Source organism: Asterias rubens, chromosome 14 (assembly GCF_902459465.1).
Source record: "Asterias rubens chromosome 14, eAstRub1.3, whole genome shotgun sequence".
In the NCBI taxonomy this organism is placed as follows: Eukaryota; Metazoa; Echinodermata; class Asteroidea; order Forcipulatida; family Asteriidae; genus Asterias; species Asterias rubens.
The window spans coordinates 1,550,176-1,563,540 of NC_047075.1; the positions used below are offsets into that span (position 1 = coordinate 1,550,176).

Below are 13,365 nucleotides of genomic sequence, written 5' to 3' on the forward strand. Positions count from 1 at the left end.
TAATGAGAAGTTATTTAACACCAGTGTTTATGTTAAGTCCAAAGGGTTTGACTGTCTTGAGTTGGTGAATCCAGTGTGATTCTCTTTATATATATTATATATAATTAACAAACCTGTGAAAACCTTAGGCTCAATCGGTCATCGGAGTCGGGAGAAAATAACTGGAAAACCCACCCTCGTTTCCGCACATTTCGCCGTGTCATGACATGGGTTTAAAATAAACCAGTAATTCTCGATATCGAGAATTGCTATTGTTTTGATGTTTTCTCAAAAAGTAAAGCATTTCATGGAACAATATTTCAAGGGAAGTCTTTCACCATTACCTTCTGTAAACCCTGTAAACTATTTGTAAAACTTTAAATTTTTGTTCTGTTCAGAGTGGTGTCCAATGGCTGTAAATCATGGAGGTTACCTTGCCACTCCACCAACATCTATATTAATAGTTTCGCTCAAATTGACCAGGACAAAAACAACATTATTATTTATATAATATTTTAAACCTGTTAAAGGAACATTAAAGAATTATTTTTCGTTAACAAAACAAGTGCCCATAAATCCACCCATGAATAATTATTTTTTTGCATACTATTTCAGGTTCCGATATATCTGACAATTTGTAAGTGTTTAGATACTTTATTGGCGCAGTTTACTTTATGTAATCCACAATATATATAAACTGACAATTTGAGATCGATCGGCCATCGGTGTGAAAAAAACGATTAAACACTTTGAATGACATCGATTTAAAAAACCCATACTGAGCGATCGATAAACTCCAAATGTGAAATTAGTTTGATTTATTTCTCATCAAAATATGACATTTCAGACAGAAATAATATTTCAAGGGATGTTTTCTACTATCATCATTATTAGACCATGTACGTTTCACGTAAATCTGTGATCTTAGATGATTTATTTTTTTACAAATTCTGTAATGTTCCTTTAACTATTTACTGTACTTTTCTGGCAAGACACTACACGTACTGCCACTCTACACGCACTACTACAACTTTCCAGCTACACTTATAAGCAAAACATTTCCATTTGTAGAATTCTAGTTAAGGCAAGTTAGTGGTTTTTGGTACTTTTCCTCAAAAAAATAATTTCCACACGAACCATTTAAAGACTACTTTGCAATGGACGCTTCCCATGAAATATGCTAGTTACATTCATGCATGCGTACAGACCCTGTTGATTGGCAAACCCCATAGAGTTGTGCACTAAGCAGACGCGCAATCGCGTCTGCGTCACGCACCCATTAGCCGTGTACAAAACAGCACGATGTTCCCTCATTTTGCCAACCAAAACATTAGTGCGCCCGCGCTACGTGCAATTTACATATTTCATTGGAAGGGTCTATTTGTAGTTATTTTCAATTTTATAACGCATTACAGCAAGATTCTGGTCATATACATAATTGGAAAGAAGGGCAATTGCCGCATAATTCATTCAGCTGCTTAAAGCACCGAACACTATTTGCAATTACTCAAAATAGTTGTAACTCAAAATTACTCAAAATAATTGTAGTTATTTTCAATTTTATAACGCATTACAGCAAGATTCTGGTCATATACATAATTGGAAAGAAGGGCAATTGCCGTCTATTCATTCAGCTGCTTAAAGCACCAAACACTATTTGTAATTACTCAAAATAACTCAAAATAATTGCAGTTATTTTCAATTTGAAAATGCATTACAGTTAGCTTCTGGTCGTTATTTTACAATTTACTCACAATAATTGTTACACAAAAGTACTAAAAATATTTGAAGCTATTTTCAATTTAAAAGCGCATTACAGTTAGTTTCTGGTCGAATATAATTGCGAGGAATGCTAATTGCCCTACAGTGATCAGGGCCAAATATAAAGCTGTTTACCGTAAGCAAGGGTAAATGCTGACTAACCCCATAGAGTTATATATAAGAACTATAGGGCGCACTGGTGATGCTTCTTGCACAGACGCGACAGGACTGCAAGAAGACACACGCGCGCCATTCTGTACGCGCGTTGAATATGAAACACACATTGGAGTTTGTGTTTATTGAAACCTACGCGATGCTGTTTTTCAACTTACAAAATGGCCGCACAAACACACGCTAAGCAATGCCTGTTTGTTCAACTTAGAAAATGGCCGCCTGCGCGCATGGCGGGTCGCGTATATAGGCCAGTGCGCCCTCTAGTTCTTATATATAACTCTATGGCTAACCCACAGTTACCACATGAGTGACATAACAATGCAAATCCATGATGAGCGTGCATGCATGCCTAGAGATTTTCTGCTAACCAAGAAATCATGGTGGAATACGTTTATGCTTGCATACATTTTTCTGCTCAGCAGTAAGCACACAAATTTGCTTACCGGTAAACAGCTTTCTGGAATTGGGCATTGCTGATTTGTGAAGATAACTCCATTCACTGAAAGAGGACTTTCTGTAGGTAGTCATTCAGGAACAATCCTTGGGGATCAAGTTTCTTACGAATGTCGCAGAATTTCTCAAACTCGGGGTACAGTTGCTTGAAGTCTGTCCCCGTCAGTTTATGAGCCTTCAGAAAAAAAAATGAAAACAAGTTTTCAATCAAGTATGGAGGTAGAGACCATGAACCAAGTAAGTATTACAAGCACCCGGTTGTTACCAAATAAAGTTGCATTAGCCCCATATATCCCACCTTCATCATTGTGCATACATGGCTGTACCCAGTTAAACCTAGTGAATTTAACCAATATTAATAGTACCCAGTCGATGCCATGAACCAAGTAAGTATTACAAGCACCCGGTTGTTACCAAAAAAAGTTGCATTAGCCCCATATATCCCACCTTCATCATTGTGCATACATGGCTGTACCCAGTTAAACCTAGTGTTCGTTACTTTACATGGCTGTACCCAATTTATTTAAAACCCCTTTCAGTATTAATTACACCCAGTTAACCTGGTTTACCAAGTATAGTTACAGTAGCCCCATGTAACCCACATTCACATGGCTGTACCCAGTTCAACCTTATTTTAACCAATCTTAAAGGCAGTGGACACTATTGGTAATTACTCAAAATAATTATTGGCATAAAACCTTTCTTGGTGACGAGTAATGGGGAGAGGTTGTTGGTATAAAACATTGTGAGAAACGGCTCCCTCTGAAGTGCCATAGTTTTCGAGAAAGAGGTTATTTTCCACGAATTTGATTTCGAGACCTCAAGTTTAGAACTTGAGGTCTCGAAATCAACCATCTAAACGCACGCAACTTCCTGTTGCAAGGGTTGTTTTTCTTTCATTATTATCTCGCAACTTCGATGACCAATTGAGCTTAAATTTTCACAGGTTTGTTATTTTATGCATATGTTGAGATACATCAATTGTGAAGGCTAGTCTTTGACAATTACCAATAGTGTCCACTGCCTTTAAACCTTATCCTTTCCAAAACTTGAGCAATAAGTATTGATATATTCCAAAAGTACCCAGTTGAGCCCAGTTAAAGATTACCTTAGCCCAGTGTGGCCTCCCTCCAGCATTGAACATGAACTTCTCGAAGGCAGCCCAGTACTTGGCATAGGGAACAAACTTCCCATAGGGCCTACACAAAAGAAAAGGAGACAAAATTTAATAATCATATTTTCAGGTTGAACAAACAACAAATTTCACAGGCATGTTACTCGGGTGGGATTCGAACCCACGACCCTTGCAATTCTAGAGCAGTGTCTTACCAACTAGACTACCGAGGTTGCCCGGTGGCTAGAGGCAGTTCGAATCCTATGTTTTGGCAGCGGGTACCGCAACGATATAATAGATGTTAAATTTTTTCACAGGACTCGGGAAAGTACTGAGTATACAGTGCTAACACACATCGGCGTATGGGTAGAAACCAAAAATTAATATTCTTTATCCCCGATGCAAATTTAACATCTATTAAACAACAAATTGACTAGAGCAGGATTGGAACGAACCACCTCCAGATTAACAAGTCGGTGCTCTACCAACAGAGCAATCTAGCCTTAAAGGGAAGGTACACGTTTGGTAATTACTCAAAACAAATATTAACTTAAAAACTGACTTGGTAACGAGCATTGGAGAGCTGTTGATAGTATAAAACATTGTGAGAAACTTATCCCTCTGAAGACAGCCTCTCGCTCAACTACTACTACTAGAAGGCAACCTTTAGAGGCCTTGTAACCCAATGAATAATGCATGATCTTACCTATACATTACAATATTCATGAAGCAACTATCCCTCCCATTGGCTGGGCTCATCATGATGTCATCGCTCAACTACTACTACTAGAAGGCAACCTTTAGAGGCCTTGTAACCCAATGAATAATGCTTGATCTTACCTATACATTACAATATTCATGAAGCAACTATCCCTCCCATTGGCTGGGCTCATCATGATGTCATCGCCTTTGACGAATCGCACTTCAACGGGGAAGTGGACGTGAACATCTTTATTGGCATCCAGCCAAGTTTTCAGCTCTCGAAGCACAGAGGCCGTCTGTTGCCTGCAAGAATAAACATAGCAAAAAATATATGGAATGTTAGAAAAAGGTAGAAGGGGGGGGGGGGTTGATCCAACCGACACTACTGATATCTGTCTTAAAGAACCAAACCAGAACAGTTGATAAACTGCTTGTAGACATAAAAGAACGAAGGTTCGTAGTTCAGCTTATAATAATAATAATAATAATAATAATAACAATAATTTGGGGGGCTAATCGTCCTTACTCGCAGCTAAGAGCTGAATTGCGAAGGACGCGGCTACAACGTGTTCGAGAAGCAGGCATGCAAGGGCGCATTCAGCTGCCAGCTACATCAACCCATTATGACCACGGAGCACAGCCAAGATCGAAAGTGTTTGATTTTTTCCTGAGGGAGGAAAACCGGATAGTCTGGAAAACCCTCGTGGCACAGCAGAGAACCAACGCACAACTCAACTCACATATGGCCCCGACCGGGAATCGAACTGGGGTCACCTTGGTGAGAGGCGAGCGCTTTACGCACAAGCCAACCGTGCCATCGCTCTACAAACCAACTTCTTTTAACTGTCCCTAAACAAAAAAACTTCCAACAGCGTTCGAGTTATCTATCTGTGCTGCCACATATGTAGCACACTAAAGCTAATCAAACATTAGAACCATCTCTGCCCTCACAGGTACCCATTTACCCCTGGGTGGAGAGAAGCAATACTAGTTAAGTGTCTTGCTCAGTGACAAAAGTGTCACAACCAGGCCTCGAACCCACACTCTGCTGAACAGAAATAGCAGAGCTTGAGTTTGGTGCTCTAATAACCGCTCGGCCACGACACTTCCGCGACACTCTGCCATGTGTGTGCGTCTCATACAACCTCCAGCAGGTTTGTTTTGCACAAAAAGGACCTAAATTCCTCCATGACGTAACCCTTTCACGCTTGAGCTACCACGGTATACATGTCTAAGCATGCCCTCTGGCCAACGCCCTTCAAGCTCATGCACATGGATGCTGGTTCGCTGTTCACTCTCTTTGCTCTTATACTTCCTCTCCTGCTGACGGGCAGCTTTTTCGAGGAACAAATATCTTTTGCATTCGACTCTGTTATTTCCGCTTGCATCTCTGTGCATGCAAGCCTACAACCCAATAACAAATTACTAATAAATTCAATGCACAAGAATATTTATTGTACCTTGTGTCATTTAGTGTCTTTTGCGTTTCAAACCAATGCGAAGTGGCAAGAAACAGAAAAAAATTACAACCTAAAAGAACAAAATTAGGACACACTTGAATTCCCAACCAGCCTTACCTGGGAATTGACCACTCTGTCACGTCTTGCTTAAAGAGGCACTGGTGCTGAAAGAGTTTGTCACTATTTGCGACATCAGTCCGCTCCTTAGAGCTACACCAGCTGTAGATGAATCGGTTCACAGGTGGTATCAGTCGTGGCAAGAAGGTACTGAAAGAAAATTAAAATTGTGAGAAAGAAAACAGTAAAAATTCATTCTCTCATTCATTAATCAATATTTAATTTCAAAATACATCAAAATAAACACCTTGATTTTACAGAGACTTTTCTGAGCAGTGAGCAAGTCTCCTGACGATGACTAGAGCAAGCTAGTCGAAACGTTGAGACCAATTTCAGAACTGACTCCGCGGCAGTACAGTTAATTACGATCCTATAAGCTAAAGTAGTAGTCCAGTCTAATTTCTATACCATCCGCCCTGGTAATAGTTAAAAAGCAGGACAGTTCTTTTCAGAACTGAGAAGTCTCCCGAACCTCTGATTATCTACTCCTCGGCAGTAGAATAAAGCAAGACAGTTCCCTAAGACCAACTCTACCTGGCAAGTAGATACACACATGGTGTTACCGCAAACCAAATATACATTGAGCAAGATAATGATAATACTAATAGTGGCTTCCATATATCACTCATATCCGTCACTCAGTGACGCTCAAGGTGTTTCAACATTCAGTGCTTTCCTGTAAGGTATTGTAGTTTCAGGCCAATTCCTTTACGTAGCATCATGCAATGGTTCACAAAGAGCAGTTGCACAATGTAATTCCAATCAAACCGGGAGCTCTGGAGCAAACCCCTTCACAATAAGTGCTAACGAAAGCTCAACAATCGCTCTTAACAACCGAATGAGAGCAGTTTAATGCATGGGCGTTGTAGCTTTTAAATTATGACCGCCTATCAAAGTTTGCTGGTGACCGCCTTGTGCACTGAAGGGTTAAGGACACAAGTGTCACAAGTCAACACTCCGCAGAGCACAAGACATCAAGATACCTACCAGATCCAATAAAGCAACTCAAGCAAGTAGTAGCCAATCAGGGAGTCCTTGAACCAGTTAAAACTGGATTCAACAGGTTTGTCCGTTCTATCTCTCTGCCTCATAACAGCGCCCTCGGTGTGCGGATACCAGTAGAAGACAAAGAACTCGCTGCTGTCGATGAGGTTGTCCATTTGAGACAGACACTGCAGGGAGACAATGCACAAAAAAATAATAAGAATAATAATAATCAATGTTTATATAGCGCTTTATCACAGCTCAAAGGGTGTATCAAAGCGCTTCTGACATTGCAACCCCTGTTCACTGGGCGATATATTAAACTCCTTAAACCATCTCAGCTCACTGGGGAGTATACAGCCGGTGCTTCGAGTTACCGTGCTCCAAGCTAATCATTCACATAGACCATCTCTGCCCTGACAAATCTATCAAGTTCAAACAAGCCCATAAAATTCAACTTCTCTACTCTCTCTCACTCTTAAAGGCAGTGGACACAATTGGTAATTACTCAAAATAATTGTAAGCATAACAACTTACTTGGTAACAAGCACAATGGAGAGCTATTGGTAGTATAAAAACATTTTGAGAAACGGCTCCCGCTGAAGTAACATAGTTTTTGAGAAAGAAGTAACTTCTCACCCAAATATTTAGATTGAATTCGAGACCTCAGCCGAGGTCTCAAATTCAAGGCATCTGAAAGCACACAACTTGTGTGACAAGGGTGTTTTTTATTCCGTTGTTCTCTCGCAACTTCCGTTGTTCTCTCGCAAATTAGTTCAAATTTTCACAGGCTTATTATTTTATGCATATGTTGAGATACACTAAGTGTGGTCTTTGACATTTACCAAAGGTGTCCAGTGCCTTTTCCCGAGGTGCTGTAGTTGTTGAGAAATAATAAACAAGTCACACAAATTATTTCAGCACGTACAAAGTTATTTTGTGACATTGTTTTACTAATTTCTCAAAAAACTACAGCACCTCAGTAAGCAATATTTTAAGGGAAGCTTTCTACACTGTGTTAAATGTCCTACAAAAAGTACCCAGACCCTTTAAAAAGTCTGAATTCCGATTACAAGTCAGACATTTCGTATCCCTGAAAAACAAAAACAAAAACCTGAATTACCTCTTCCAGAGTGCTTGAAGTATCCTTCCTAAGAAGCTTGAATTGTGGCTCACATTGGAATGTTAGTGTGACGATGACGCCCAGCGCTCCGATACTACATTGAGCAGCTCGGAAGATCTCTGGATTCTCTTCAGGAGAGCAGAGGAGGACCTCACCTTGAGCTGTCAGCAACTCAAGCTCAACAACCTTAACACAGAGACATTGAGAATATAAAAAAACAATAAGAAAAAGGTACTTATGCTAGGCCTCAAAGCGCCAAATAAAAATGCATTATCATCCACCAAAAATACAATGTAATTATGTTTGTGACAAAGAAATAATACCGTATGCTTGTCCGCCATTTTAAAAATCACTCGCCAACACCTCCGAAGTATGTTCGCCTAAAGTTGCCAACGTTCTCCAACGGTGGCGGCGAACAACTCGTTCCACTTGAAATTGTTGGCAAACGTGCGCAACTGTTGGCAACGTTTGCGCGAGTGGAACGCACCCCAGCTCTTTGAAACTGGGCACAGGAAGTCACAAAAGGTCATTTGGAAATGGTTAGTGCTATCTTAACAAAAAATAACAAGGATGAACAGAATATAATTAATTGTATTTGGCACACCCAGGATTATTGTAGTGATGACATCAGCATGAGTAGGATTTGAAATTTTGCATGGTGGAAATACGATATAGAAAGGTTTGCGGTAACACCATGTAATGACTATCTCTAAAGCGTTTCGATCAGTATGCTCCGATTGTCTTCTGGAGAAAGCATCTTATTCGGTTGGGATTCGGGAGAAAGCTTTCTCAAGAAGACGATCAGAGCATACTGATCGAAACGTCAAGTTTAAACCAACGATTCTTTTCAGAACCACCCCCAACTCATTATGATTAGAGATAGTCATTACATGGTGTTACCGCAAACCTTTCTATATGACATCAGGTCAATATACTGACCTGGGTTGCTATGATGCCATGCTTGATACCAGTGCCATGGGTACCAGTGCAGATCAATCCACCAACAGAAACATCTCCAATGGCAGGAAGGCTACCAAGAAAAGACAAACATCTTTTGGGTTGAAAAAAGACATTTTTCACTAGAGCGGGACTTGAAGCTTCCACCTCTGGATTAACGATGCTCTGCAAACTGAGCTACCTATCCCTATGTTTAAATAGGTGTTAAAACTTGATGCTAAAACGTAGGACTCGACCTGCCTCTAGCTACCAGCAATCTCTGTGGTCAAGTTGGTATGACACTGCTCTAGAATTCCAAAGGTTGAGGGTTCGAATCCCAAACGAATAAGATGCCTGTGATTGTTTTCACCGAACTCAGGAAAGTACTGATTATACAGTGCTAATACACATCAGTATATAGTCTTGTTTTCCATTTATGGCTTTCTAAATTTGTTCGAACCTCTGTTGGCAAAAACTCAAGCTGTAACGAGTGACAGAAAGGTCTACACTCACTTGCTTAAGGCCATTCCATTTAACTCCAGTATTTTATTCAGATCATCCACGGTTATTCCAGCTTCAACTTTCACCTGACACTTCTCTTTGTCCAACTTTAATAAACAGGAGACAAATAAACATCAGCACAAAAGAAGTTTTATTAAGGGTTGAACAAATAAGATATTGTTGTTTTTTTCTTGGTGTTCCATGTTCTTATCGTAGGTCTTTTGTGGCCTTTGTGCCTTTTATAAATATTTACATTTTAACATATTTGTTATACATGTAATGTTTGTAGTTCAAATACAATTCGGCGTCTTGCTGTGAACTTTGAAATGTTTTTAATAAACCAATAAAAAAAGCAAAATTTACTAGCACAGGACATACCTGCAAATTGATTGACGTGAGATCAGAGTTTATGCATTGTGCATGCTATACGTCTTACATCGCACATTCAAAATGGCTCGCGTGTCTCCTTGCAGTCCCTTCGCGTTTGTGCAAGCAGCATCACCAGAGCACCCTCTAGTTCTTATATATAACTCTATGGCCTAGATCCATACCTTAATGACGTTATTGAAGCGATTCATATTGATCATGTATTCATCAGTCATTGCAATATCAGATGGGGAATGACCCTGAGCGCTCAACTTCACTTTCTTAGTTGCAGTTCGCGCCATCTCCAAGATCTGCAAATAAACAAAAACAAAATTAAAGGCATGATGCTGTATATAGAACCTTTGGTAATAATAATAATAACAGGGGCTTCTTATTTAGCGCGGATATCCGTCACTTAAACATGCAGTTTTCTCCTGCAAGGAATTATGAGACCTCACAACATAATTTACAATGTGCTGTGGCACAATATTGCACCGGATTTGGCTTACGGTCTCATGGAATCATGCGTGCGCCCAGCCGCAGTGCGGTAATCTTCAATAATGAAGCAGCACTAGTAAGGAAGAAGAAGAAGAAGATGAGGAAGAAGAATTGAGGATTGTTTCCAATACCAACCTTAATTATTTCCTGTAAGGAACTCGGCTCAAAATACAGCTCTGGGGAACAGGAAAAGGAGCCTGCCCAATTGGTGAATGTTTTTCCTTCCATTTCCACAGATGTACCTGAGTGAAACAAATTATGACGTATAATTTATTGACTTAAATGCACTTCTTAACAATTCCAAAACTGCAATCAATAGAAACATAATAAATTAACAAATTTTTCTTTAAATGTGAGTGTCCAAATGTAAAGAAACAAAAACATTGTAGGGATTCGAATCTCGGACAGTTAACTTATAGTCAATCATTCCAAAAATCCACTTATATTTATTTATTTGTGTTTAAGATTTGTTGCTCAATATTTAATAATATTACAAGATAAAAAGAAATTGCACACAGTCTCTGCATCTTCATCTTCCGTTTTATTTTAATTTTGTTTGCAGACAATAACATTATATTGAAGGCAGTGGACACTTTTGGTAAATGCTCAAAATAGTTATTAGCATAAAACCTTACTTGGTAACGAGTAATGGGGAGCTGTTGATTGATAGTATAAAACATTGTAAGAAACAGCCCCCTCTGAAGTAACGTAGTTTTCAAAAAAGAAGTAATTTTCCACGAATTTGATTTCAAGACCTCAGAATTAGATTTTGAGGTCTCGAAATCAAGCATCTGAAAGCACATAACCTTGTGTGACAAGTGTGTTTTTTATTTCTGTCATTACTTGCAACTTCGATGACCAAATGAGCTCAAATTTTCACAGGTTTGTTATTTTATGCACATATTGAGATACACCAAGTGGGAAGACTGGTCTTTGAGTTTTTGACAATTACCAATAGTAGTGTCCAGTGTCTTTAACTAATAAACCAAAGTATTTGATAGTACAAGTACTTACCCTTCTTTTCTCCTCTGTGTGATTAGCCTAAATACACATGTAGTGCTGAAGAAATGAAGCACGCACCGTACCAGGCTCTGGGTTGAGTTCGGAAAGTCGGTATTCAATCAATTACTGATCATTTACTCTATCTAGAAAATACAAAGCAAATTAAAAAAAAATTGGAGTGAAAAAGGTCTGTCCAGTGTCATGCGGACCCGATACACAAAATAACATCACAAACAAAGACTAAGTTATAATTAATAAGTAAGTATTAACTAAGATAATAAGACTAAGAGTGTCACACAACAAAGTGTCGGATTTTTTGAAGTTGAAACTTAAATCAGCAGGCATTTTATACAAATCCTATACATTACTACTCCAACGTAATTCATTTTATTTCTTATCTAATTCTTGGAATTATTATGACACATGACACGGCTTACCAAATGATAACTTTGTCCAGGTGTGATGGTTTGAAAGAAAAAAAAAGTTCTACCGTCCATGGTGGCCGCCATCTTTAAATGATTCTCCGCCTATCGTGAGAGTAGAGGGCGCCCGTCAGATCTGGTAAATTATGAATAATCATGAGGTGACGTCACTTGATGAATACGCTTACTAATAATTAGGACTGTTGGTTGCATGTAGTGATTGCATGCTTTGATTATTCATATATGCACCATAATTATAACGTCAAGCTTTTGACAGGGTACCAGTGTAGCTGACCACGTGACATGTAAACATTGCAAGAACATGCAGTGTGGGCACCAGCCGGCATCTTTTTCTTCCTTTCGAGAAAAGTTCACGGTGTAGGTAAGAACTTCTGGTTTTCCTTCAATTCTTTTTCGGTAAATTTCTCCTTTTATCGAAACAGACTTCGAGCAAAAAACATTTCAAAATGCGATCGTTGAGTTTCTCAATACCTTGGTGGAGTATTTTATTTGAAAATGTGTCTTTTTTGATGAAAAATCTGTACTTTTACTGTTGGGTTTTGCCAGAGGCGGCGATTTTAAAAGAAACCACGAGGTCCGGAGGGGGCGTGATGGGGGGGGGGGGGTACTAGGGCATGCTGGCCGACTGGGTCGTGAGTCGTACATTTTCGTCAGGCCGGTTTTTTTTTTTTCGGGGGTGGGGTGGGGCGGGGGGGGGGGTCTTAGCAACCTCAAATGGTCGGGAAAAGTGCTTCACATTCCTCTCTTAATCTTAACAACAGGTAGACCTATTGCTTAAAACTCATTTATTTAAATCCTCTTACACTTAGCTCGTTACATGTCTTGACAGTAGATTATTCATTGTAACATTTTGTATTATGTTCTACATTTCTTTTTTGTTGTATGTATTGTTTTTGTTCTGCGCCTCGGAATAGATAAATAGATGGCGCATTATAAATGCATTATTATTATTATTATTTATTATTATTATTAAAATATTATTGATTGTGCAATTCACCTCCTTTTAAAGCCATTGGACCCTTTCGGTACAGCAAAAAAAAAGTTTATAGATTTACAAATAATTTACAGGGTTTACAGAAGGTAATGGTGAAAGACTTCTCTTGAAATATTAGTCCATGAAATGCTTTACTTTTTTAGAAAACGGTAAAACAATATAAATTCTCGTTCATATAGAAAACTTCCGGACATTTGCTCACGGAAGCCCTGCACGCGTGGTTTAACACGTGAAACACATGGCCAAAAACGGCCCTCCAGTCGAACTTCCCCTTGCTAGCAAAAAGTGTTGTTATGTATCAAACCAGATTGCTCAGTATTTGAAAGTATATAACATCTGCTTTCGGTACGATATATTTTCTTAATTCATGCAACTCGAGAACATAGGGCCTTTTTTGATTAAAAACGTGCTAAAAATGCTCAAAAGCGTAAATCCCTATGGAGGTCAACTCAGTTTTCATGGAGTTCGCTCACTAAATTGAACGGCAAAGCTGTTCCATTCATCTTACACAACTGGATCGCATGTCTAAATAAACTAGAGAAAATTCTCTTTCCAGTGATATAAGAATAAGTTTGATTGGTCTAGAGGAATATAGGGCCTTTTTCGATCCAATTGTTGAGCTCCTTTCATATCTGAAGACGTGACACCGCAATGAATATGCAGTAGTTAGTATAGTCAGGCTCCATTGGTTTCCCGTACACAGGCAATGAACGCACTTGTTGTACTGGGAACTAGCCCAATACACTCATGCTTCCGTC

The 13,365-nt window shown here is 39.1% G+C and overlaps 1 protein-coding gene across 1 annotated transcript; it reads right to left on the reverse strand.

Annotated features, from left to right (window-relative positions):
• Positions 1-2,128: 2,128 nt before the first annotated feature.
• On the reverse strand, positions 2,129-11,708 carry LOC117299329 (L-gulonolactone oxidase-like). The gene is made up of 13 exons (XM_033782848.1): positions 11,608-11,708; positions 11,183-11,313; positions 10,304-10,410; positions 9,856-9,981; positions 9,317-9,411; positions 8,807-8,897; positions 7,868-8,053; positions 6,748-6,932; positions 5,761-5,910; positions 4,381-4,486; positions 4,188-4,246; positions 3,476-3,566; positions 2,129-2,542 (listed from the first exon to the last, which is right to left on the reverse strand). Exons 3-13 carry the CDS (start codon positions 10,394-10,396, stop codon positions 2,411-2,413), a joined length of 1,314 nt encoding a protein of 437 aa, XP_033638739.1. The 5' UTR covers positions 10,397-10,410; positions 11,183-11,313; positions 11,608-11,708; the 3' UTR covers positions 2,129-2,410.
• Between the last annotated feature and the right edge of the window lie 1,657 nt (positions 11,709-13,365).

Excerpts from the sequence above, each read along its gene's own strand:
- LOC117299329 (XM_033782848.1), bottom strand. The coding sequence starts at position 10,396 with ATGGAAGGAAAAACATTCACCAATTGGGCAGGCTCCTTTTCCTGTTCC. Across the intron at positions 8,054-8,806 it reads ATGGCATCATAGCAACCCAG|GTTGTTGAGCTTGAGTTGCT; the intron begins GTCAGTATATTG and ends CTCTGTGTTAAG. Across the intron at positions 3,567-4,187 it reads ATGAATATTGTAATGTATAG|GCCCTATGGGAAGTTTGTTC; the intron begins GTAAGATCATGC and ends TCTTTTGTGTAG.